General features: G+C 40.5%; 1 protein-coding gene across 4 annotated transcripts; it reads left to right on the plus strand.

Moving 5' to 3' along the window:
- Nucleotides 1-118: 118 nt before the first annotated feature.
- Nucleotides 119-27,252, plus strand: btbd8 (BTB domain containing 8). Of its 4 annotated transcripts, none has more exons than XM_085150069.1 (19): nucleotides 119-234; nucleotides 1,062-1,183; nucleotides 3,747-3,926; nucleotides 6,014-6,138; nucleotides 6,514-6,631; nucleotides 8,795-8,884; nucleotides 9,572-9,652; nucleotides 9,739-9,835; nucleotides 10,292-10,380; nucleotides 11,990-12,092; nucleotides 12,557-12,739; nucleotides 12,848-13,018; nucleotides 15,087-15,216; nucleotides 16,114-16,175; nucleotides 18,145-18,688; nucleotides 19,316-19,403; nucleotides 21,027-21,151; nucleotides 21,239-23,191; nucleotides 26,313-27,252. In XM_085150069.1, exons 2-19 carry the CDS (start codon nucleotides 1,077-1,079, stop codon nucleotides 26,810-26,812), a joined length of 4,746 nt encoding a protein of 1,581 aa, XP_085006195.1. In that variant the 5' UTR covers nucleotides 119-234; nucleotides 1,062-1,076; the 3' UTR covers nucleotides 26,813-27,252. The 4 variants fall into 4 exon arrangements, with proteins under 4 accessions (XP_085006195.1, XP_085006197.1, XP_085006196.1 ...); XM_085150071.1 differs by having other exon boundaries at nucleotides 218-242; XM_085150070.1 differs by lacking the exon at nucleotides 119-234 and adding an exon at nucleotides 255-493.
- The last annotated feature ends 358 nt before the right edge of the window (nucleotides 27,253-27,610 follow it).

Below are 27,610 nucleotides of genomic sequence, written 5' to 3' on the forward strand. Positions count from 1 at the left end.
GCTACATTCCATGTCTCTCATCTCTGAAGTATTCACCCAAACAAAGCCGTTCATTCTTGGCGTTTGTCTGTTTAGAAGAGGCTGTACGTGAATGCATCGTTTTCTTTAGCTAGGTAGCTTTTTAGGTGTACTGCGCATGTGCCGAAGCTTCCGGCTTGTCCACTCCTTTTTCGTTTGACAAACCGCGTCGTAGTGGGTGGCGAACAGCGTGTAGCAGTGATGTCAACAACATTGGTCAGTGGGTCAGCATATTCATTTATTTTATCCTTAACGAGCAGTTACCGAGCCTCGTTCTCGCAGGCAGCTATCGACTGGAGTTAATTTGTGCAGGTGTATTTTTTGACAAGGGTAGTTAAAGGTTAAACAGGGTAACTTACTGTTAACGGTAGCTCCTCGTAGCTAGCATGCTAGCAGCCAGAGGAAAATGAGATTGATTTGCTTACAGTACCAACTGGAGCCCACAGAGAACGAGGAAACACCTGAGCTAGAGCAGGTGAATTTGGGCTCCGTGTATTTAATTTTGTAAAAGGATTGCTTTATTGAGTATTAAACTTCACACAAACAGACACTGGTTAATATTTGCGATGCTGGGTGTGTTTTCTGTTGGAAACACACGAAAGCAGGTATTTTACCATGGATAACATCATCATCCTTTTTAGTGGTACGGCTAAATAAATTTCTCGGTCACGTAACGTGGTGAATTTCTGTCGTTATTGCGGTCACCTCTTCCAGGTTTCATTGATTTCGCTAAACTTGGCTAACAGCGCCTCTTTGGATAGAAAAGGAAAGCGAATATGAGTCAGCGACTGTGGAGAAAGATGGTATTGCAGCATATGATTACGGGGGGAAAAGGTGAACGCAGTAGCCTTTTGTTGTCCTGGACTATGTGACAGCACTGGTCAGGTGATCCTTGTTGGTGTAGTTGTCACAGTTTGTGATGATCTGCCTCACTTTGTCATAGTGTGCACACAGCATGCCACTGGAAGATGTGGTTCTCATTCCACCAGAACACCTTTGAGTTCACAAGCTGAAGTGTGTCTTCCCTCTTGTCTCACTTTTAGAGAACATAACACACCATGATCACCAGTGAGGCAGCGAGACTCGAATTCCAGGTCAAAGAGCGCAAACACAAGGATCAGCTGAAGAGATGTTTATCTTCGGCTTTGTCTTCAGACCTGAACAGGTAAGGTGTCTGACACTGACTCATTAAGCTCAGTGTTAAATGCTGGGCTTTGACACATGTGCCACAAGTTTTCATCCAGCTGTCCAAGGCAGTTCCGAGCTGTCAAAGGATAAAAATTGACCAGTTCTTGTGTCCAGTAATGTGAACTTGAAGAAAGAGCTGATTAAATCAAACAAAAAAAGACCACTTTTAGCTTAAATAATTCAATATCAGATTTTGCAAAGAAAGAGAATCTTCAATTTAAGATTGAGAAAAACAGGGAAAGAAAATGTCACTGCAGTACTTCACTTTTCAGGTAAAGTGTAAACCTATCCCAGCTGCCATAGCGCGAGAGGCTGGGTACACATTAGACAGTTCATCAGTCTGTCACAGGGCTATCACATAGAGGCATTCAGCGATTCATACTTAAGTTCACACCTGCATCCTGTTTATAATCACCAATTAATCTGATCCCACTGCCTGCCTTTGGACTGTGGGAGGAAGCTGAGGTATCTGGGGAGAACTAGGGCTGTGCGATATGACCAAAATCTCATATCCCGATATAAGAATTCTATCGTCCCGATAACGATATAAATCACAAAAATGTAACATTTTCTGTAAATTCTGTGACTCTCGGGCAGCTCGACTGGCGGAAAGTGTTTCCAGCTGGGAGTCGTGTACCTGGAGTCCAGTGTTTTAACCGATGTATGAAACTATACATTTTTAGACATAAGTTGTAACAGCCGCCGTTTTCTTTGTGAGTATTTATTACACGGCGTACTGCGGGGAAAAGCCTGTTCTAACGTTTGAGTCTAAGGTTTATTTTTTAGCACCTGGCATCTTTTTTTTTTTTTTTTTTACTTCTCATCCGTAAATAATCTGCTCTTTCACGTGATTCAGTTTATTTTGAAAAGTCTCAACAGGATCTTGAGCTTTATTGTGAAAGGTTTATGTGGAACATAAACAAGCGGACACGCGATAGTGTTACCGTCGTTGTTGCTAACCACAACGCATAAAAACATGCGCTTGTCCGTCCGTAGTGTCGTTATATTAAATATAAGAGAAAGAGAGAACTTTAAGAAATTAATATAGCCACTACAGTGACCATCAAAACGGTGAAAAAATATTGCCATAAACAGTTTATTTTGCGACACCACGAAACAAACGATAGCGTAAAATGAAACGATAGACGTTTTTATATCGTCATCCGATATATATCGTTATATCGAACAGCCCTAGGGAGAACCCATGCAGACATGAGGAAAACATGCAAACTCCACACAGAAGGGCCCTGTCCAGATTGCAGATTTGAACCCAGGACCTTCCTTTAATGTGAAGCAACAGTGCTAACCACTATGCCACCTTTGTATGCTACTTAAAAAAATATTTAAGATTTAATTAAAAGCTTCTAAAAAAGCAGCAAAATGTGGTTATAGAAAGTAAAGCTGGAGTTAAAATCTACTGTCTGCACCTTGATAACCCAGGCTAGATTTTCTGAATGTTCAGTAACACACACACACTCATAGCATTTAAACCAATTGCACAGCCTGTCAGACAGCTTTATTGATTAAAGATTTGGTGTCACACTGAGATATTCATCACTATAACTGAGAAAAAATAACATTTTAGCAGTAACTCCAGTGCTGTTCAAACGTTAAGAGTATAGAGCTGGTTTTCACTCCTGTATTCATTCTTTCTTTGTGAAATAGTAACCCATGTCATCTGACATATTTTCAGTATTTCTTTGTCTGTTGGATGAAGGCCCCTGACATTTTCTTGTCTTTTTAAGAAGCTTCATTGGCATATACGTTACCTACATGTACTTATCGACCATTTTGACACAGTCTAATAAATGATGTTGTTTCACAGCCAGTGCTCTTTTGAATCAGGCCAAGTTTTCCTTTGGGAAAAAAAAGATTGCTTTCCAAATGTCTCTTAAACTTGCTTGGCTCCATATTAGAGTTGTTATAATAATAAGAAATGACAGAAGTGTATTTGTAAAAACCATAATTATTCATGATGTGTTAAAATAACACAGAAGCAGAGGAAATATTGTTGAATAACCTCCAGAAGGTACAACGTTTACTATATTTACTTACTTTCAAATTTGCATTTAAGAAATGCCGTGGGTGGAGCTTTTCCTCAGATAATAGGATCAGTGGATCTTGAATAGAAAACTTGGTGCAAGCAAAGTTGCACTAGGTTTCACAGATGAATGGAAACTCTGGGATGTGGATCTCCTTGGTGCACGGGCAGCATTTCTAATCAAAGGGTAATACAAGTGGACACAGCACCAGAGTTTGAAGTCATAGTGTCCAGTTGGCCATCAGCTGACTGGTTTCTGGGTCATTGGTTATTGAGGCTGGATGAGATGATAAGACCGCCTCAGGACTCTGCTTGTATTGTTCTCAAGTGGAAAAATGGGCCATCAGATGAATCTTCAGAGCCTTGGGCCTTTTCTTCACTGTCTCCTTTCTGTGTTTGTTCTTAAAGATCAATGAAATATGAAACTGTCTCTCAACTTTTGTTGTTTTATTTATTTTGTTAAACACCGCTGTTAAAGTGTTGTGATGTGTTTCCCCAGGCTACTGCAGGAAGAGCTGGAGGCTGATGTTTCTCTGTATGCTGGCTCTGGCTCGATCCGAGCACACAGAGCTGTATTGTTGGCCAGAGCTCCTGATGTCCTTCAGGGACAGACGCACAAAGATCCCATCATCATCCATCTGCCAGACTATGAGCTGTCTGGGCTCAAAGATTTCCTTAGGTAGGTCATTTCCCTGAGTATACATGAAACCTTTGCTCTACATCTGCTTCCTAGCAGGGGTGTTATGAGACAGTAGTTGTTCCCTGATGTGTTATCTTTGCTGCTTCAGTGTCTGTCTGACAGGGGGCGCCAAGTGCTCCATATTTATTCTGAAGCGCTGGTAATCTTGATTCAGTGAGCTCTGCAAATGCTGCAGCTATTGAATAATAAATTACACTGCTCATTTTCAAGTTCTTGCTGAGATGCACAAATACCAAACTGAGTTTTAACCAAAGCCTTGCAGCACACGCTTTGATTCAATGAATGGAGTCTCATTAGCAAATTAAATTAGGACAAGAAGCCTTCCTCTTAGAACTGCACTGCCACAGAAATGAGAAGTCGCTTTAAAACTTCTTTCCCAGCAGCACTACTTATTCTATTACCTAGTTCTGGAAGACGTTCTTAATAGTTAGACATTGCACTCTAAATAAGGTCATATAGAAACTGCTGCTACTGAAAGGGTTCAGCTTTTTTCTTTTCTTGCTATATGTGGTAGGTGGGAAGCAAAACAGTGATGTTTTGTGGATGGTGAAATTTAAATGAAACCTCACACTAAACCTTATTACTAAAATGAAAAAACTGCTCAGAAATCCTTATGAAAATGTCCACCGTTGTGTTGGTGCAGGAAAAAGTGATCTGTGCAGCAATGTCACCAAATTTGTTCAAATTTTAATTAAACTTAAACTCATCCTGTGTGTCAGTGTCATTTACAGTGTAGCTAAGCATGCTAGTTAAACAAAGAACTCTAAATTTTATATATTAAATCAGGAGATTATGGGAAAGAAAGAGGTGGGGAGAAGCAGTATTTCTGGATGTTTATTTCAATTAGAAGACTTGTCAGAAGTCTTTTAAAATGTTTCGGTTACTTAAACAAGAAACAAGGACACAGTGGCTGAAAAAACACAAAAGAAACGCAGAAAGAGAGAGAGAGGTCACTATTCAACATGCTAAAAACATGAAAGAAAGAAAAAATGTTTCCTAGGCCAACATTAAAATAAAGAATAACTCTTAATCACATCTATGATAAAAAATGATGTAACAACAACAGAAAGTTGACGCATACATAAACTGATAAAGTACAGAGGATATCTTATAGCACTGAACTGCACCTCAGTCTTCTTATAGAGTGAGGATATGCAGCGAGGAGGGAGGCTCTCGTGATAGTCAGCTCCCTGTTTCTGCATCTGTTTGCACTAACTTAAAACAGTTAAAAACAAGTAAGCACAGTTGGTTGTTAGATTTGAGTAGTGGAGATTACTAAAGCCTCATTCATTACACCAGCAAAAATGATACATGTTTTCGATCTTTAATTGGCCACCGGGAGCAGCAGCAGTGAGCAAAAAATGAATATACTTTCAAGCATGTGGCTAAAAATTTGCATTTAGCTGGTAACACCTAGGCAAGGTTATTATAGTGAAATAAAACAAAATGAGGTGTGAAAAAACATTTTACTCACTGATATTATATTGTTTATACACTAAAATAAGTATATATAGGAATGTCTTGAGTTGTAGTGTTTTATAGTTTGTCTAAATTTGTTATAACATGTTTGCTTTGTTGCTTTTCTTTGAGACTCACATGTCCATATCACAAGCAGTGTTGTGTCTGTATTATATTTCTAAACTTCAATTTAAAAAAACTTGAACCAAAATGAGCAGATCTCATTTAAGTGATTAAGTGATTACACCATCCAGCTGACTTGGTAAGACGTAAAGAGTTTTTGTTTTTTCTTTGTTTTTGTTTGTTTGTTTTCTTTCTGGGGGAAACCACTCAGAAAATGTCTGCTTGGTTCGTTTTTCTTCCTCTTTTGTTGTTTTGACTATGACCGTGACTCAAACTGATACAATAACACAATACCCAGAGCAGAGCAATCGCCTTTCAGAAGGTGTTAGGGCAGAGGTCTGGCCTGCTAGCCTCTTTATTAAATGCTTCACTGAGCAGGAACAGCAAATTCGGCACACTTTAGATCGCCTAGCTGCGTCAGATGAGACTGTAATTTTAATATGTATGAAAGATTCTTAATTAAATTTAGTCTTTCTCCCCTGCAGGCGAGTGTACACAGCAGACCAGAGCATGCGCTCGGCTCCAATAATCCCAGATGTTGAGGGCTCCGTGCCAGAAAGTACTCTGCCTGCTCCCGACACAGCAGACCTTCATAGATCCACTGAATCAGGTAAACAGATCCAGCCTCTTTTCCATGAGGGTTTATTTCATGTTATGTGACGGCTCAGCTGCTCAGCAACTCTCCCGCCTCCACTTTCTTCCCATCATGTTATCTCAGCCATAATCCACTTAAGGGCTAATCGCTTTGAGATCCCTGTTGTTGTTGTTGTTGTTGGTAATTACAGGATTGCCACGCTGTGGATAGTTCATGATTTTACTCTGCTTTTATATTTTACAGTATTTTTAACTTGGTTTACTGAGAGCTATCTCATATACACACATTCTGTGTGTGGTCTCAGCAGATTAATATAAGCCTAAAGCTTTCCTCTTTTTTTCACCCTCCACTTCCTGTCCTTCCTCATTATCCTTCTCAACTCGTGTGCAGATGCTGTTGTTCTCGAGCCAGCCTCTGGCCTCGGAGCTGACCTGCTGGATCTGTACCAAAGGGGAGAGCAGTGTGACATTACTATCCAAGTAGCAGATCAGGTCTTCTCCTGCCACAGGTAGATCTATTCATGGCAACATTTTCAGCCATCTGTATCCAAACACTGGGAATAAAAAATGTTTTTTTGCAGCTCAATTTACAATTATTTCTAAGCTTATATGATCATATACAGAAATTACCCTTTTTTCACCATAACTGAAAACGTGTAAAATATATGCAGTTTGAATGAAAACAAGCAAAGATTAAACCACTGGGCTGTGTTATATGAATGAGAAGGTGAGGTGACACTGTAAGTTAAGTTAATTCAGGTCATTTCACTGAATTAGAGTTAGCCAAAAATCGGTGCAGTATTTGGATCGGATATTGTTTGATTCTGACTCAGAAGGCTGAATTGGGCTGAGCTACGTAGTGTCTGTTTTATTCTTTGTTCATTACACCACAGTTCAGCAGCAGCAGAAGTGCACTAATGGCTAACATAGTATGGAAGAAGGTAATACAATTTAGAGGTATTTCACATCTGCTACCCCAGCAGCTTTGCTTTGTCTCTTTGCAGCTGACTTAACTGCAAACTCCAACCGAGTGACTGAAACCTATGATCATGGTGCTTTCTTTGTCAGCTCCTCTCTTTCTCCATATGTTTGGTTTCAAATTTTTTGGGAAGCTTAATGTTATTACACGTCACCTGTCTTTTGTCAGCTGTTCCCCACAGGTGAGGCTGGAAAAGAAAAAACTAGGATGACCATAAAATAGTATGCAGTAAAGACTCACTAAGCTCAAATAAAACTCGAGCAAATATTTTTGTTGAATAACATAAATTAGTTCATGTTGTCTTTCACCTTTGTCTGATGTAATTTGTTCTTTTAATAATAATTACCAGTCCAATGTTCAATCCAGCAATATTGAAGTCAAGCCTGATGTTACCTCACACATAAAGGAACAATTTATAGTTTCTTGATCAGAGTGAGGAACGCAGCTTATGGACTTACTACAAGTATTTGATGGGTAGTCAGTATTAGCAGTATCCAAAAACCAAAGTATAGGTATTGTTTTGAGGCTGAAAAAAATTGGCTTGGTATATCTTTATTTGCCTTATTATGTTCTTTGTTTCCTCTGATAAAGTGTTATGTGTTGATGGGATTGAATTTAAAGCACCTAGGTGTGGTTTTCATTTAATCGTGGTTATTTTTTTGGTTCACAAAACAACGGAGGCAGCGCCTCACCTCAGCACATCACAGCCACATTTGTCAGATGTTAAACAATAAAGCGCTTGTGCGTATGCTGTTGACTCATGCAAATGTGAAGCAGCGGTGGTGGGCAGTCATTCAGCAGTGCAGAGGTTGTAGTAGCTATGGAGACAGGATTTTCCCAGCTCCTGCTCAGGGGACCCATTAGTCAGAAAAAGCTCAGCAGAGAGGAGAAGCTGGGCTCTTTTTCTTTTTGTTGTTGTTTTTTTGGGGCGGGGGGCTTTCTGTGTGGAGGTTGCCCGCTTGGTGTTCTCTGGATACTCCAGCTTCTTATGGAATGTCCAAAAACATGTATGCTCAGTCAGCTGGTGATTCTTAATTGGCTGAAGGTGTAAATCTGAAAGTGAATGGGTGTCTGTTTCTGTCTGTTAGCCTTGTGATGGACTGGGGACCTGACCAGGGTGTACCCTGCCTCTTGCCTAATGAACACATGGGATAAGCTCACCATGACCCCGGATTTAATAAGTGGTAAAGAAAATGGATTGACTGTTAGAGTTTAGCTGTAGTCAACCAAAAATATTTGAACCCCTCAAACTGTACCTACTGTTAAACCAATTGACTGATGACGTATCTTTACCTTAACAAAATCTGCCAGAAGCATTTGTGAAACAAACTGCCTGCTATCCTATTTAGCCTAAGAAAATCAAAGTCATTAATTAAATTTAGACTTTATTTTACATGCCACTAATATTTGATAAACGCTGCCATAAGACAAGAAATCTCTCGTGTCTTTAATGCCTTTTTATAAATATTCTAGTCTCGTGTATTTTTACACCAGTGATGGTACAGTGAGGTCAGTGAGAATAAAAATAGCCTTTAAAGATTCAAGAAAACTCGATTTCTTTTATTTAATTATTTTCTTCTTGCTTGTCACTTCAAAGCTGCTTAAGTGCAAACAATTTCAGTTGCAAATGATGTGAAGAATAAATGGTAGGTGGCTCTCTGACATGCAGCTGTCTGCTTTATTGGGTTTCTAGGGCAATCCTGTGTGCACGATCTCAGTACTTCCGAGCAATGCTTAGCGGGAGCTGGATGGAGAGCTCCAGACAGTGCATCACTCTGCAAGGGTAAGGCCAGTACATCAGCATCACGTAGCAGCAGGACATAGGGATCAATAATACACCTCCACTTCTGGTCTAACGTAATTTCTGAACAGTGCAGTTGCATATAGAGCATTAATTATTCATGCATTGCTACAGAGGTGGCTCTGCACTGTATGTGGTTTCACTCACAATGCCATGTTTAACTCCACACTTCAAAAACAGACACAGCTGGTGTGCTGTCAGTGAAATCTCATATAGTTGGCTCAGATTTCAACCAAGCAAAGTTGGAATGTTTCCTCTGCGAGGCACATAAATGTCTTCTCATCCTTTTCCTCCTGAAGAGCCCCCGCTAGCACCCACCCACTCAGCATCACCACTCGCATTCTCCTTCTTTCAGAATGGCAGAGGCAAATGAAGCCCATTTTCCCTCCAGGGAGAGACGTGTCACACACCTCAGCATTACTGATCTAAGGGTAACGGGGAAGACAGAAATCAGAATACAGTGCCTGCACATATAGGGGAACCTGTGAGGCCCGTATATTGCACATGGATCGAGTGCTGCATGATAAATTGATTTTTATTTACTGTTTTTTTCGGCTTTATAGCCAAAGAAATGTGCATAGATTGAGAATATTAGAGTGAGATCTGGGGCAGTTTCGTTTGTTAACCTCCAGTTCAAGGCTTATAAAGAGTTTGTTTTAATCTTTTTAGCTTGGGGCCAGATGAGATGGAAATCTTGCTTCAGTTCATGTACGGAGCCATTGTGGATCTGCCCAGAAGAGCCAGTGCCAGGTATTGTATGTACACAAAACTGACAGAAATAAAACTCAGAACCAAGAAAAGATGCTGACCTGGATGTGGTGTCTGTTGTTCCACAGTCAGGTGGTGCTGGCTGCAGACATGCTGGGTTTGGAGGGGCTGAAAGATGTAGTGGAAATGGTTCTGACCCGAGACTACTGCCGCTTCTTCCCTAAGGTGAGCTATTGACAAGCAGAGTACCTTGATGGATGGCTTTCATGGACTTGAATGAAAATGTCATTAAAACCAGCAAGTCGTTGAAGTTTGATTTTTCAGATATGTTGAATTTATGATCACACAGCAAAAAATAGTTTCAGCCTTCACACACAATCTTCACACAGTCATGTGTCTTCAATGGCCTCAGAAAAGTCCCTAGTTCTAATGCAGGATGTGTTCTTTTTTAATGGACATAATAGTATGTGGCATCATGGATTTAAAAAAAGTTTTTGTAGTTACTGTCTCCACACATTTAGCTTTAGGTGTCCTTAGAAAATCGGTTCAAAAAGGTAATCATCTCTTGTTTTCTTTAGTCTCTCAGTACTGAATGCTGCTGCATCCTAAATGAAACGGTTTGAAAGCATTTTATATACTTGTATTGCTGTTTTTTTTTTTCTTGTCTGTGTGCGGTTGCAGCCAGCTGATGGAGTTCAGAAAACAGTCCTTGAGTGCCTCTCTTTCACACATGCCTTAGGTCTTCAAAACCTCCATATGCAGTGTAAGCGGTAAGTGTCTGCACTCAGCACTGTTTGGGCAATTTAACAAGACTCCCACACTTTTGGAAGCTTTCTTACGGCTTACAAATGCATATACTCACAAGGTTTCAGAACCCAGAGGGTGAAGCATCTCTCCAAAGAATGGACTGCTGTGTCTTCTTAGCCTGGGCCTGGCTAGAGTCTATTCAGTGCAGATGTCCAACTCCAGAGTAGCAAATCACACGTATAGACTCTAAGGTTCCCGCAGTGGTGTTTCAGTGTTGATCCATCGTGGTGTCTGTTAATGTCAAAACTCTCAAACTTAGAATCAGTCAATATGAGATTTTGTTTCATTTTTTCCATCATCCATTGTGAAATGCTGCTGTGGCTTAGCTCACCCCTTTGGCTTTGTTTCTCGTCCTGAGATTTGTTTGAGACTACAACTACACAGCATTCATTTGACAGATCTTTTGCTGATTGGAGTTATTCTAAATAAAGTAGTTCTTTATTTAGCACATTCTTTATTTGTTACAAAGTTTATTTTCAGTTTTGATTCATTGTTTACTTTTGATGCTTCTGATTGAGCTATGGCTTCGAGTGATCCAGAGCACTGCCTTCTTAGGACCTTCACCCAGGTGTGCTTGACGCCAAGAAAACAGGAATTTGACTTGTGACTTTTTCACAAATTTATCTCATAATTTATCTTATAATTGCCAATGCATCATTCATAACTCTCATATCAGTTAGACCTATGCACAGGATGCGTAATACCAGAGGACCTGGGATAATTTTTTATTATTGCAAACAAATATGTGATATTTGTCCCATGCTAGGCTTGTGTATTTATAATTTCAGTGTAAGTTACCAACCTCTAAATATTAATGCTGTGTGAATTGATGTCTGGGTGTCTACATTTTTTGTTCTGATTCTGTGTTTCCCATTACAGAGCCTTTCATGGCGTGTTTCAAACTACCACAGTGCTCAGTAAAGACGTTTACTTTGGCAACCAATGAAGCAATCACATCATCACATGAGAGTAAATGAATTTTGCTTCAGTGGAACGATGAAGCTCAAAGAAATCTGGTGTTTTGCACCAAAACAAAACACCAGTTTTACAGCAGATATTACATATTTTCATTCTGCTCTCGGATTTTATTCACTTCATATGTGATGCGCATCTAAGTCTTTTTTTTTTTTCTTCAGTTTCGCATCTGATACTACTGCACGCTGTGGTGTTGCACTCTGCAGTGAGTGGGCAAGAATCGTGTGAATGTAGGTCAGAGGAATCGGATGTGTTGAGGGAGGCTGTGAGCTGGCTGTGATGGGTCTTATTTGAAGTGGTGTGTGTAGATGTAAGTTGTGGGGAGGAGGGGCTGCCCTTACCCCGTTGTGTCTATTGAGTCTGATGAGTCACGCGACTGCAATGGTGAACCGAACAGTGCTGTTCTCTGCAGCAGTGCATTACCAAGCCTCTCATGCTCACTCAGTCATTCATTTTTTTTTCTTCCCTCAAGCAACACGCTGCTGGCTGATACTCAGAGCCTCAGGGTTACGGTGCAGAGAAATTATTTTGGAATAAGTGATAGAATTGCTGAAATGAAAATTAGCCATCCTATTAATCTCTAATATGTCATTTTAGGTGGGTTGCAGAGCATTTTGTGAAAGTCTGGTGTGAGAGGAACTTCTCCCTGTTGCCACCTGAACTCCACAGAGCCTGCCTAACAGCTGTAACTGAAACAATGGTAAGTCTGTCCCTCCCAGAGTCTGCAGCTGTAATTATTCATATAATAGATGGACATAAAGTATCATCAAGCCGTGTTGTTTGGTGGGGGTTTTTTTTCACAGGAAGGAAATTTGAACATGATCTAATTAAAGATGACCTTTATTAAATTCTTGGTTATTAATGGGTGGATGATTGAAGAATATGATGCAGACAGATGGGGGAGTGAGCCAGCCTTTTTATTGATAATTGAGTCGTGAGCCTGTTTTACATCACTGGGGGGGGGGGGATAATATTGCTCATGCTTGCCAAGTACTGGGATTCTGTGCTGGCCAAGAGTGGTTGCACAACGCGGGGGAATCCCTCAATTGATCAATAGGGCTTGGGCAGGAGTAAAAGAGTTTTGTATGGAGTTGTGCTCATTCAGCTTTAATTTGTTTTGTCACGTAGCAAGAGTCTCTTTAGCTTATAGATATTTCCATGCAGACTGTGCAGAACGCCGTGACCATGCTCTGTAGAACTGAGCAGCTGATTGGCTCTCTCCCTGAAGTCAAGTGGGCCCAACAGGTGAGAAGCCTGGCCACAGAGCTGCAGGAGGAGAGCTTGCATGTCATTGTGCAGCACTTCCCCAAAGTCACCGACACTCAGGCTTTCAAGGACCTTTGCATAGTGAGTTGGTGAATTAGCCATACAAATACACTTTGATTTATTACGATGGTCTGGAAATGTAACAAGAAGCAGCCCCCATATTTATCTCTATGTCTGATTGCGTTGCAGAGAGAAGAGTTTACTAGAGAGCCCACGCTGTTAAGGAAGCTTTGTTCAGCCATCAGGGAAGGTGTGACTGTGGATAACTGCTGTGACCTTTTCACTGCTGTGCACTTGCTTTGCGGAGATGACTTTGAGGAGGATTTTTGCATGGAGAGGCGATTGCAACAACTAGAGGAGGTAAAATGAGTCACAATTCTATTATATTACTGTATCACATCTGTGTAGTGCAGTTCAAATGAAACTTCCTTGCTTAGTTCAGTCCATGTAGATCTGTAACATTAATTACAATCAAAGGTGGGTAATAGTAAGTCACCTAGACCACCTGAAAAAGCAAGCAAGCAAATTTTAGTTCGCCCAGGACATGTTACGCCAATATTTTTGTTGACAAGTTATTAAGCAAACATTATTTTACCCCCGTATTTAATAATCTGTTAAATCAGCAACATTATAGGAGGACTAAATATTCTAACATTGTGTTTTATTAATGTACGACACCACTTAACTGTTGGTTCTTAGATTTTTCGCAGCCACTTTAAGTGGTAGGTAATGGGGGAGCACATGGAAACAACCCTCGTAAAAAGGCAAGGTGGAAAATGAGAGACAGACAGATGTTACAGGATTTTAACGTGCAACACGGATGTTGCATGTAGCCTGTGTCAGCAAAAACTTATACAAACATACTTTACCACTTTCTGTACAATCAGCTGGATGTTGACCTGCAGGCAAAGAAGGCTACTGGTGGTAGCACTGCTAATGTTAGCTATGTTCAGCAAACTAACCTGTGTGGAGTGTTTCACATGCCACAAAATGTGGGTTATTGGTCAAATATTTGTTGACACATGTGAGTCATGAGTTGAAATAGTTTTCAAATATACACACAATATTTAATCTTGTCAGTGAAAATGTTCTCAGTTTTGAGATTCTTCCTTTTTAGGAAATTAGTCGGCAGAAACATCCTTCATATTCTCTGCTTCTGTCGAAGTGTAAATGCTTGCACACAGATGCTACCACCACATGGAGAACTACACGCGTGACACTTCTGCTTGGTTGAGTGTTGGTGAACTTACATGTACTCCTAGTAATCTCCTAGCATCTTTGACCAAGGACAGAAGGCTTGTAACATTCATCCTGTGCATCCAGTGTTTATTTATTTATTATAATTTGCAGTTTGTTTGGGTTTTTGTACTCACTTCACCTTTTCTCTTTAATTTTACCCTGCACAAGAGGTGTGGGGCTACAATGAAAGTTGCATGCGAAAGTTTACACAGCCTTTTTGGATTTAAATCAGGAGGACTAATGATATTGCACAAAATACAATGCAAAGACTGAAATATCTAAGATAGTAAGGAGGAAAATATTCATTAAAAGCATTTGGCCTGGAATACTTTGATGTCTTTAAACGGACTCAACAGTTATTAAAATTAACCTAAGGTCTGTAGATAGAGAGCACAGATGTCTGAGCAAAGCACTGACTTTGCTTATCCTGTGCAAATGCACTGTACAAAACACACTCTTAATCCTGTGACTTTTGGACATTTGGTGAAATATTTTACAGTTGTATTTTTAATTAAAAACAATTACAGACATGACAGATTAAACATTTCTAGAGGCCCCTTGTAATATGTTTTCTATACAAAAGGAACTAAAATAGAAAAAATGTGGATTCTAATTCTGAGTTATTGGATGAACAAGTATAGAAATAGTGGCATGTAATGTGTTACTGTTTTGTTAAAGGGACTAATAAAACCATTCAAACAGGAACATTAAGCTTGTGAGAGGACTTTCAGGAGAAAGTGACCTGGCTGAACATGTCAAAGCACATAACTCCTCTAAATACTGTACAGTACGGCACAATGGATTAAGCAGAGGGAGACTGTGACGTGTAACCCTCACTAATCTGCGTAGCCTGTGTATCTGCCAGAGAAGGGTATGTGTTGTGGGTAAGGCGGAAGAGGTGGAGATCGCTCCTCCCTACTTGTCCAGCCTTGTTTTTTTAGAATCAAGCGAGGAAAAAGGAGTGTCTGCATCAGCCCGTGACATCACAGATTTCTCTCAAGGGAGCCCAAGTTGATTCTGCAACAGAGACGGGGAAGGAGAGGGAGGGGGCAGATTCAGCGAGCAAAGGGAGAAGGGAGGGGGTATTTGTTGCCATGGAGAAGGGTTCTTGAAGCAGCTGCTGATTCGCTTGTGCTTTAGCGCACCCCTTCCATTCTTCTCCTCCCTCTCTCCTCTGTATTACCGCCAGCCGTTCAGGCAAGAGATTTGTGCGCTACGCGGCCGGCTCTGGACCTTCCTGCTTCAGACGTTTTACGCGGTTCGCCACACGCAGGGATGGGAGACTCTATCATCCAAACACAGAGAGAGGATACTGGCAGGTAAAGAATTTTATTCCATTTATGGGATCTATTATATCCAGGCACACAGAAGGTTCTTAATGCGGTGTGTGGATGTAAGTGGGTTTGTTTTTTTTCACTCTCCCTCACCCTAGTGCTGAGGCAGTGGTTCTGCATCATTAGAGAGGAACCAAAGCTCCAAAGCATATGCTGTTGGCTTCCTTCTGCACTGTAACCTGGCCACTGCTAACCAATTTATTGTCTAGCCAGGGCTCTTTTCTACACATTTAAGCTATTATTAACAGTGTTTGGCAGATGTGTGCACAGCAGTATGGTAAAGGCACCAGATACGCCATGCTTGTTTTTTAATGGGTGTGAATGAAAGGCTGGATTCCTGTTTTTTGTCGGTCTGCACTGCTTTGCACGTACTAATAATACACTGCTTTCTTAGAAGTGTGTTGAAATGTACTGCATGAATAATATATTTGGCTGGTATCGGTGTGTGATTATTACTGCTACATTTCTTGCCTATTGCAATCAGAATTCACTCTTGCATGCAAACATAACAAATGCACTTTTGGCAAGTAGAGTAAATTTCACTTCGCTTTAATTTTTAGCAATATTAGATATGAAGTATAGAAATGGCCATCCTCTGTCTGGACGAATGCTTACCAGACACAGGTGACCCCATCAGTCCACTGATTTAATGTTTGTTTCTTTAGTGGTAAACATAGGGTGTGGAAACAGGGATTTGTGAATGAACAGAATGGCTGCTTTAGCTCAGATAACGAACGAGACATCAGGACGGCGTCATTTACAAAAAATAGAAAGAAAATGGTTCTACCTTTTCATCTGTGTTATGCTCACATTTTAATAGTGGCAGAATCCTGATTGGCTTATTGAAATGAACTTGATTTCATCCTTTTTTTTTTTTGACAGATGCGATTGATAAAGGGGACAGTCGAAGACTTGGAAAAAAGCCTGTATTCACTAGTTCACAGGTAATAATTTTAAATGGTTTGTTTCCTCATTTAAGGTCCTTTTTTATTTATTGTGGTTGTTATTAAGGACTAGAGATGGCACGATACCACTTTTTTATGTCCGATACCGATACCGATATCATAAATTTGGATATCTGCCGATACCGATATGAATCCGATATAGTGTGTTTTTTAATCAGTAAAACTGTTTTTTTAATATCTTGCTGCTTTTTGTATAAGTTCATACTCAAGTTAAAAAACAACAACAACACTAAAGCTATTCTGTTATACCTGTATGTAAAAAAAAAAAAATAAAAAAAAAAAAAAAAAAAAAAAAAAAAAAACCAAAAAAAAACCACACTGCACCCAAAATATTTCATAGATCAGCAACACTGATCAATCTAATAAAGTTAAACCTACCCCATCCTCCCTGTTCTGGTATTTTAAAGAGTACTTAGCAGAAATATTAAGCAACCTAACTAATAGGGTTGCAAACTCCCAGCAAAAGAAAATAGGGAACCACCCTCTTCCTCATGATGCTTAATCAATGTAATCAACTTTAATTTGATGCAGGGGGGAAAAAATTCACAGAAAAAAATTATTTTTCAGGAATAATTAAATAGATTCAACATCTTTCTTCAACAGAATTGCAGACTGCACAGATGGTACCTTCCCAAAGGAAAAAGTACTACTACTAAAAAGTACTAGGGTATATTAGACTTAACAGTTACTATATACAGTAATGGACTTCTATACATTTTACATCAGATTAAAACTTTGGGTGTAAGATTCAGATAATTATTAAATAATTAAAAGCTAGATATTTTAAATGAGAATAAGAAAGAAAAGTATGTCTTTGTGCCCCCTTTTGCCTGTTCATGCCCTATCGGCCCCCCTGGCTAAACTTTGCTAGATCCGCCCCTGCACAGTTACCAGCCGTCAGCTGCATAGAAAAAGATCCTGGTGCATAAAGTAATATTAAATAAATTCTAACAACAGATTATCAAGCTTAAACGTGCTGCTGTTGTTCAGCTGCTGGTTTCCTCTTTCTGGTGCAAAGTGGGCCAAAAACAAAGAAGAGAGACGGACTCGCGACAGAAAAGCCGATCAGCTGATCATTAAGCAGTTTCACGATTGAAGTAGCAGCAGGAGAGAGAGAGAAGAGGCAGTTGCTCTATATATCAGTTGTTAAGCTTAACGCGGGAATGCTTTACAAACATTCAGAGATGAACTTACACACTTGCTTTACTTCTCTCTGAGATAACTTCCTCGGAGATGAAATGTTTGCTAGCAGGCTACAAATACACACAGCCGCTCTATCACGTGACCACACTGCTCCGGCTCGCCATGTTGCCAAGTTTTGTGAGGTGCTTTTTTGATATTTAATGGATCAGATTACATTTTTTATTTCTCTCCGATATCCGATCCAGTAATTTAGGTCAGTATCGGACCGATACGTAATATCGGATCGGTCCATCTCTATTAAGGACTCTGAGTTTTATGATTGCGAGGCTGCTTTAGCTCCGAGAAAAGTTGTGGCCTGTCTGTTGCATGCCATATGTCATCATGACTTTACCCTCACAGGAGAAGGATACCGTATGAAAAGAACAGCAGATGTGTCGATAAGATAAGCTGATTGAGGCATTTCAGATAGACATTGCCAAGAGTGGTTAGGAGCAGTGGAGCTGCTAAAGATTTTTCAGGAGGTGGTTTGAAGCAGTGAGAAGAGGAATGTTCAGCTGATAGATTCTGAGTGAAAAAAGACAAAGGGATACACAATAGAATTCATAGCTTAGCTCTAACTATAGAGTGCTCAGGCGGCTGTCTAGATCTCAGAGTTGATAGATGGCATTGTTTCTAATGGTATGCTCTAGTGTTCCGTAGGAAACTCTAATATGATTTACTTTCTTAAGGCAGTGCTCTGTTTTGTGGCTTATTAATTCACTTCAGTAATACTGTTACATAACTAATGTGCTTTTTTCCCCTGCAGTCAAGGGCTATAAAATGCCCTTCATCTGCACCTGAGAGTCCTCCTGTTCATAGGACCCAGCGGGTGTCTGTAAACAGAAATCCTTCCTCTCGCAGTGCTGCATCAGTCATGAAGTCTGATGGACTTGGGGCAGCTAACAAACCAGGGGATGGTCAAACATCCAAGGCAAAGAATGTGAAGAAACCAGCAGACAGAGGTGTAGCAGCAAAAGCAAAGACAGCATCAGCTGGGGTGCCAGTTGTCAATGGCACGGGAGCTGCGGGAGCTAGACGTGATATAGCCAGTGCCAATGGCCCCAGACGCTCTCCTGGGGCTAAAGAGCATGAAAAGAAGCCAAATCCAGGTGCAAGGCCTAAAACCTCTCCCACAGGCGGCACATCTGCATGCCAAACAGCAGGAACGAAAGCTCAAAAGAGCTCAGCAGGAAAGGCTGACAACACTGCTGGCACCACCCAAGCCCAGCCCAACACTTCATCTACATCAGGCAGTGCATCTCCAGAGAACTGTGCCAGCAGCCCTCGCAATGACTCCCACTCTGTTCCAGGTTCACATTCTTTATTGACTTCTTTACATTCTGACTGACATCAATTACTGTATAGTACATCACAGCAGCCAGGCTGAAGTGTTAGTGAGTCAGCTCACTGACACTTCAGGGATAAAACTGTAGCTGAAATATGAAGGGGCCTCCAGACTAATTAGTATGATCAAAGTGGCGTTGTGGCCAGGAGGGATTTTGTGGAAGACAAGGGCAGTGTCATGTACGAATGTTGATTCATGAGGAAACAAAGTGCATGTGCCTGTCCTTGGAAACAAAACAGCAGAGGTCAAAGCCCTTTACAGCTGTCACACAGGGTGGTGTGACTGATTACTTTGAGCTTTTTTTTACTGAGTGAAGCTTTAAAGAGGTTCGGCAATCCCAAATGGTATCAGTGTTCACAGCTCAACTAGGCCTCAGCTGGTACAAATGCAGCATGTGTCCCCCCGTACTCCACCCTGAAAGCAACTGCCTGTAATGTGAGCTTAAGCGCTAAGAGCACCTACATTAGGCCACCTTTCTATTGTTTCCTTCTACTCTCTTGTTTTTTTAAATATAGTTGGAGGGATGAAATTAGTGCACTCACAAACTTCTGCTTGCAGCAGTTCTGCATGTGATCCATATTCTTTGTTTTAGGTGCAAAGCCCAAACACCAGGCCAAGGCAGTAACCAAATCCCCAATGACAAAAGCTCCTCAGAGATCAGATGCAACAAAGACTAGCAGGTGAGTTTAACTCTAGCATTGCAGCACTTAACATGTTAATATATTCAGTCAAATGCTAATGGTTACATTTACCCCTTAGATGTTCCCATTTGGGGGCTTGGTATCAAATGACATTCAAGTAAAGTTTTTAATATGTTAAATGGACTGTTAATTGTATCTTTTTTCTCCTCTAACTGAGCACTCAAAGCACTTTTTACTCACTCACTCAATCAAGGTCAAACAATTATGCAATGCTTTATTCTTTATCTTTAAGTGCATGCACCAACTCATGCACTGATGGAAGCATAGGGAGCAATTTGGTCCCAAGGACCCTTACATAAGATGACCCACTCCACCTCCCAAGCCACAGCCACAGCCAGCTGTTTACTTCAAGGGTTTGGGAAACAAACAGTCACTTCCTTTTGTATTTTGGTTGCTAATAACTTTCTGTAAATAAGTAGCTTTAAAAGAAAAGTGTAATAAACAACGCTCTTCTATAACTCAAATTTCTGTGACCAAAAAACAAACAAACAAACAAACAAAACCCCACTTCTGCCACCTGCAGTACTGGAAATATGTCAGAAGGTCAAAAACAACTCAGTCACCCAAATAGAGATGTGAGAGTGCAGAGAATTTTGTGTTCATGTATATTAAACGTACTTTGTAAAATAAGCACATCCAGCAGACACTCGCTCAGTCTTATTGGTTTCAAGCAGTCAGTATGTAGAAAACCAAACATGCATGAGAGCGCATGTTTAGTAATGTAAATCTAGGGCAATTAAGATGTGCACTGCAGCACACTATTGCCTGATTTATTTCTTTTTTTTAGGTCACATGTGGCTGTCAGGAGGATAAAAGCAACTGTGTAGTGCATTCTGACAAGCCTGTTATGGGTCTTTCAAAGGTGTTAAAAATATCGGTTTCACAGTCAGCATCACCTGACGTCTGCATCACAAGGGAGCACATTAATATTTCATTGGCTCCCCAGAAAGAAACCAACGAATCTTTTTTTTTTTTTTCTTCCTTAGCCTGCAAATAATTGAAAAATATCTTTGTTGCATTTTTGGGTCAGTTTTGAGTTTTCATCTGAGTGTGGTGTGGGTGGTGGATTGTGGTAAATGGTTATCGCTAAATTGTCTTTTCACATAAATTTTTGTGAGAAAACTGATCATGTTTTTTCTTTGTTTGTTTTTGCTGTTAGCAATCACAGCTATCGGCGGAAGCTTCTGTTAACCTCTGCTGTGTAAATTCTCTCCTAATATCTCAGCTAAAAAAGACATTTTGACCTTGAGCCCACAGCATGTCTCAGACTGTAAAAATGTCCTCTGTGTTTGTGTTCCTGAAGTCTGACTTTGTTTAATAGCCAAGAAAAACATCCTTCACAAGGACACGAAGTAACCACTAAAAGTTCCTTGGATTTATAGTCTGCTCATGTCTCAGAAGCTTGCCCTTGACCAAATTGGAGAAATAACATTGCTGCCCCCCACTGGTGTTAAATATTAATTCATGATTTGGTTTTTTCGCAGCTCTTCCTGTAAATATTTTTATGATGATATTGTCCCGGAGTGTTAATTAAGTATTTGTTAAATAAAAATAATTTTCTCACATGGTTGTTTTTATTGCTTTGTCTGCCTGTTTCGTCAGTCCATCCAAAAAAACTGGTGGGAGAGAAACTAGCCAATTAAAGACTGGTCCAGAAGAGAAAGTGGCCACTGCAGTGACAGCAGCAAGAGCAGATACCAAGGGAAGGAGCACACCAGATCACCATGGTGAAGTTTTAAAATCTTCTTAATTTGTCTGTCTTTACACCATTTGCATAGTATTAATGTTCTGTCCTTTTTTTTTTTCTCTTTAAGGCTCCAAACATGGATCCTCCATAAGAAAAACAGCTTCTCCCAGGAAAGAAGATGGCAAAGATCCTTCAAAACCATCAGTAACAGATAAAACAGTTAGTGAAACTCCTAAAAAGAAGATCACAAAACCCGTTTCAGCCACTGGAGTCTCTGCGAAGTCCAGTACTAAACCAGCAAAAGCCTCCTCAGCTCCTTCCAGGCAATCCTCAGTAGCAGCTGCCAAGTCTGGATCAAAGCCAAAAAGTACTACAGATTTCTCTACAGAGAAATCTTCACCAAAAGCTGCAAGAACCTCTAAAACCTCCGCTACAGCTGCTGCTGCCTCCAAGCAATCAGAACCTAAAGGAAAAGAGGCAGTGAATAGTAAAAAGGCAGACAGCGAAACAGAGCTGGGTCCAAACGAAGGCTCTGGAGATGCTGTTGGGCAAAAAGATGTTGCACAGTTAGTACCCTCTGCTCAGCTTGCTGCACCTAGTACGCAGCCATCAAATCAGGATGGAGAAGAGTCACGTCATCTAGAGTCAAGCCCCAAGCAGAGTCTCCAGAAGTCTCAAGTACAGCTGGAAAACACTGCTGGTGGAGGAGACAAGACCAGTGATGCACCAGCAGCTAAAAACGCCACCCGTGTCAGTTCTCCAAAAGCAGACGTTTGTAAAAAAACTGAAGGCAGCAAAGTGAAACAGCCTCAAAGCAATGCCATCCCAGCTCACATCAGCGAAGACGTTCATGAGATCAGCTCACCAAATCCCCCAAGAGACACTCAACAGCCCGTAGATACCCCCTGCAGCGTGGGAAGCACTGAAACCCCTGTAGAGGATTCTTGGAGCGGCATCCACCATCAGGTCAGCCCAGAATCCGAGACCGGCAGCACACACACCACTTCTTCTGACGACATCAAGCCCCGCTCAGAGGACTACGATGCAGGAGGTTCACAGGATGATGATTGCTCCAACGATAGAGGCGTGTCCAAGTGCGGCACCATGCGTTGTCACGACTTCTTGGGTCGCAGCAGCAGTGACACCAGCACGCCGGAAGAGTTGAAGATGTATGAAGGTGGGGCTGGGTTGAGAGTGGAGGTCCGCCTGCGTGGGAGAGAAGCGGAGACCACCAGCGAGGAAGAGGGAGTAAGGCGACGCCCTCGTTCGTGGTTGCAAAGAGATGAGGTACCAGTGGAGGAGGAGCACTCAGAAGTTGAGGCCACTGTGACTGTAAAAAGTGTCCCTGACCACCAGCTCTTCTCTTCTGAGGAAGAGGAAGATGAGGAGGAGGAGGAGGAAACAGAAGATGAGCGATCAGAAGTTGAAGTGATTCCAGGTCAGGGTCCGCTGCTGCCAACTGAACCCTCACCACACTTTCAGGGGATAGTCAACCTGGCTTTTGACGACGAAGGTGTGGACCAGGAGAACGAGCAACCAGACTATCAGTCATCTAACTTCCGTCGGTCAGTGTTGCTGTCTGTTGATGAGTGCGAGGAGTTGGGCTCAGAGGAGGGCGGTGTCCAAACTCCACCTCAGCAGCAAGATGTGACTCCCTGTGATGTTTTTGATAATGACTCTTCTGCTCCTCAGTTCACTAGCGCCCCTTTCAGTGACCAACAGAACCACCAGCCACATCATGTTGAAAACACAGGTATGAAGCACAAAAAACCTGAGGAGGACCAGGAAGAAAAATCTGTATTCCTTACAGAGATCCAGGACACCACACAGAAGGAGGAAAACCACATCCAGGTAGACAGAGTGAAGTCCAGCTGTCCTCCCCTGGGCTCTGACACCAGAGATACGCCTCCCCAAGAACGCCCATGCCATCTGGATCTGCGTCACACTGAACAGTACAATGGAGGGATGAGCAAAAATTACTCCAATCCTTCAGAAAGCAAGAAAGCTGATTTACATCTTGACTTAAATGAGTCTCAGTTGACAGGGGACTCTCCTGTACATGCTGCACAATCTCCAGCAGGTAATGTATGATCTCCGGATCCTTCCTAGACCCCAAATCCAAACCCATCTTATCCCCCCAATCTCCATCAGTGAAGGTATATTTTATCCCCACAGGATTCATTTACTTTTACTTTAATTCTTTTACCTTACTTACTTCCAGTATATACCTTACCCGAACTTCATAAAAAAGGATATTACAAAGTGTACTAGTTTAGTAACTAGTAACAAATAGAAGTTCAAATTCAAATAAAATCTATAGTCATAATTCTTTAATAGCTAAAAACTTTCTCTCATCTCAACCCTCTCATGTAGCTGGTATGAATTTGAATTTGCAACATCAATATCCTTTTACAGATGGAAATTGGTCCCATCGAAACTGTACATCTTTTAACAACTGAACTACCTTTAGTTTGAGGCATGTAGGCCCAAACTCCGTTTACTCATCAAAGAGAAAAACAGTGTACATTTCATTAAAAATGATCATAAAATTGTATTTCCCTAAAATAATCTGCCTTGTTTCTGACAAGGCTTGTGACATAGGTTTTTCAATGCACTTTTATGTACATAAAAAATAAATTTTTTTATCATTTTTTTTTCATTTCTTTTATGCAGTGGAAGAATCTTTGGCCGTTTTAAGCCACAGATCATTTGAAATAACTGAAGGTGCTACATAAAGCATTTTAATACCAGTTTATCGATTCAATTTTGTTCGCTTGTATGATTCCTCGCAGACTATAGTTTAGTTGATCATTTTGTTATGCCAGTAATCAAGATATTTTTCATAAATCTCACTGGCTGCTGTATGAGAACATGCTACTACAGCACCTGTTTTCTTTCTGACACTCTATTTGTGTTTGTTTTTCTGTTGGTGTCTTCTTAGGGATAAATCGCACTGTAGCATGTAGCTTGGCTTTTTTTTTTCACATGGACACTTGTACTCCAATTCTAATTGTATTAAAAGCTCAAAAATTATAGAATGCTAATTATAAACCACAAAGGTTAAAATAAACATTTAGTCTTGTTTAACGAAATTACTTTCTAGCTGTATCTTCCCCGTTTTGACGGATATCAAGCAGCAACCTTCAGGGCTGAAAAATTTAGCCAGAGTGGAAGTGTTAAAAACAGTTCCTCTGATAATAACCACCTGAGGCTGACTCCAAAGTCAGACCAGATCAGCTCCACTGTTTAACTGAAAATAACTCTGTTACAGACTGGATAGTTTCTGTCTGTGTGAGTGAAATTTTAGTAATTTATTAGCCTGTTACTCAGCACTACCTAACAGGTGCAGTTCATTGATACAGCTTGCTAACCAAGCATACAAACATCAGCTGATAACTTGGCACTCCAAGTCTAAATATGTTCATCTCTTGCTCAAGAATCGATGATGAGCTTTAGAAGTGCAATGAGTCCATTAACCAGTAGGTGGCATCACAGTGGCTACATCCAGCTTTTATTGGAGTATGGTTTAGTATAACAGCAGTTTCTGAGCTCCACTGTTCCCCTGCAGGGTTTTTTTTTTTTTAAATAAAAGTACAAGTACTTAAAAAGACAACATTATAACAATGACTGCTGCACTGAACAGTAGATATCCATCTTCTGAGCAAAAGCATGGCAAAGAGGCGCATTAAGAAAAACTAATGCATGGCGCATTGATTCACTTTCATGGTTGTCCCAATGTTGCACTTAAGTGCTTCTACGCATGGAAACACCAGACTGAAATAAAATATGTTCAATGTCTTATTACATGGAAACAGATTACCTCAAATCTTCAGTAAGACTGAGAATCACGTGTGAGTGAAACTGCAGCGGAGTGATGTTTTATTTTATTTTGTTGTTCATAGATGATTTTATTTTTATTTTTTTTTGGTGTTAAAATGTTATACGTAGCACCTTTTCAAAATTGTAATCAGGTAAATTCCTTGTTAGGGTTTTTTTCTTTTTCTTCCAAATCTTTGGAGAGTGACTACCTGACTTAAAAGTCCAAATATACAAACTGTTTGTACAAAGTAGATGACACCAAACTGCCACTGCTGCTCAGAAAAGATTGTTATGCTAGGAAACGTTTCCCTGGCTTTTCTGTTTCTTTTTATTTGTATTCAAGATTGTACCTCTTTCTGATTTTTGTTTACCTTTTTTTAAAGTTTGCACAGCACACATGCATGCCGTCGTTGAAATTGCTTTATCATTATCAGCGCCATCCTTTATTTATGTTTTATATTTTGATTTTTCCATCATCTTCCATCATACCCAGTAGACCTGTGTCTAGACACATAGAGGTCCATCTTTTAAGGAAAGTGTTTTGTCTATACACTTCTGTTCAGTAGGTTTTGTGTAGTGTCAGTAGCCTCCTCTGTAACGTACGTACCGTGTGTCTAGAGCAGTCTTCATAGTCCTGCCATGTCTCTCTTTTTTCACTATCATATTCCTGAAAAAGAAGTCCTGCTGCACCACTTCCAAGGGTTTATCCCTATGCAACCATGAGATATTTTGTAATTATCAGTCTTTTGCCATTTTTGTAATTTGTTAAAAGTAGAGAAGACAGAGAATGTCTAAAGAAACATGGTGTTATGCCATCTTTTGTGCAACTAAGTAAAAGCATTGTTGCTCGCATTTCGGTTTCTGTGACAGTATTTAAGTCTGTTTCTTACGTCTGCCTGCACGTGAATATCAAAACATATCACTGTTACTTTCTGGCAAATACAGAGCTCACTGGTGCTGGTAGTGCATGGCTTACTTTGTTTGAACAGGTGGATAAAGAGATGCATCCTGCAAAGCAAACCTCTGTACATTACCTTCAAAGCAACTGTTTGCCTTTTGACGTGCATATCTAAAGTGATGAGTGAGTTTTGAACTGATGAACTTGAAATTTGTGGTGATAATCATATGTGATCATCAGTATCACTGCTCGCTCACTGTGTTGTCGTCACCTGACATCACTACGGGGTTTTGTGGGGTTTGTTTGTTTGTTTTTTTGTTGTGTGTTTTAAAGGGAACAGTTGCATTAAGGGTAAATTTTCTGTCTTTTTTTTTTTTTTTTTAAATTTTATTTTAGTTTGCAGTGATTAGTCTCTGAAATGAGTAAAAGACCTGTGCAGGAATGATTCAGTTTGTCATTGTGCAGTATTGTCAATTGTTTTTAGGGGACATTGGTTGTGACAGATTGGATCAAAGCTGCAAACATGACCGCCGACCATCCAAAGCCCTGTCCCCCATTTACGAGATGGATGTGGGGGAAGCTATTGAGCACTTTTCGGACAAGGACAGGAATGTTAAACGGCAAGCAGAGGAAGAAAAGCAAACAGGGGATGGGGATAAAAGCAGCGATTTTGCCGAGCGGGACTGGAGCCTGCTCAAGCAGCTCCTGACAGACCACGCGTCCAATTTGGGTGTCATAAACCCCGTACCTGAGGAGCTCAACCTGGCCCAGTATCTTATCAAGCAGACTCTGTCTCTGTCACGTGACTGTCTGGACTCGCAGGCTTTCCTGTCCCCAGAGAAGGAGACCTTCAAACGTTGGGCAGAGCTTATCTCACCCATGGAGGACTCCTCCACTAGCATTACTGTAACCAGCTTCTCCCCAGAAGATGCTGCTTCTCCACAGGGAGAGTGGACCATCGTGGAGCTAGAAACACATCACTGACTTCAGAGGAGAGCCCTGCCGGATAGTTGACGCCTTCTGTTTGAACTGAATGTCATTACGTTGATTTTTGTCTTATTTTATTATAATTTAAAATATCATTTTGTCTCTGTTCTTATGACTGGTGTCTTTTGTTGGACTCTACGGAACTCTGGATTCTGTTTATTTGCATTCGTCATAGTGCCCTTATTGGGCTGTTTCTCAACACAAACAGGCTTGTTATGCATGCTGACATTTTTGTATGTTTGACTGTTTCATTGGTGTTGCTTCAGAAGCTCTAGAAAAGAATAAGGGTCAGAACTATATTTCCTTTTCAGAAATATCCTTTGTTGACAGTCTTCTAATTATAATAAGAACTGAATTTCTTAAAGAAGAATAAAATTAGCCTCATGGCTTGCATTTAGTGTCATACTGAAAATAAAAGTTTGTGTTTCTGAAAGAAATGAGCAGTGTGATTAATAACTTTGGGTCAAGTTGACTACTTTGTGCATTTTTTTTCAGACCACGGCTAGAAATATAAATATGCATTGGCACTTGCACGTCCCAAACTTTACTTTTAATTGCATGACAGCAAAATACGACCAGCATTTGTCTAATTTTTAATATTTTAAGTTTTGAAGTCTACAAATTGGTCCATATTTAAACTTAACACTTTTTAACTTCAGCTTTAAAAAAGCTGGTATTTGGAATGGCAGATAATTACAGGAACTTTATTTCATGCCCCATTTAAAGGAGAAAAGGAAATTAAACAAAAATAAACGCTTTTGTCGATGAACAGGACGTTACGTTTTACCACAGCGC

This window comes from Neolamprologus multifasciatus, chromosome 23 (assembly GCF_963576455.1).
Source record: "Neolamprologus multifasciatus chromosome 23, fNeoMul1.2, whole genome shotgun sequence".
NCBI classification, from domain to species: domain Eukaryota; kingdom Metazoa; phylum Chordata; class Actinopteri; order Cichliformes; family Cichlidae; genus Neolamprologus; species Neolamprologus multifasciatus.

Bases quoted from the DNA above. Each gene is read 5' to 3' on its own strand.
- btbd8 (XM_085150069.1), top strand. From the start codon at position 1,077: ATGATCACCAGTGAGGCAGCGAGACTCGAATTCCAGGTCAAAGAGCGC. The intron at 1,184-3,746 runs GTAAGGTGTCTG...GTGTTTCCCCAG, and splicing joins TTGTCTTCAGACCTGAACAG to GCTACTGCAGGAAGAGCTGG. The intron at 3,927-6,013 runs GTAGGTCATTTC...TCTCCCCTGCAG, and splicing joins GGGCTCAAAGATTTCCTTAG to GCGAGTGTACACAGCAGACC.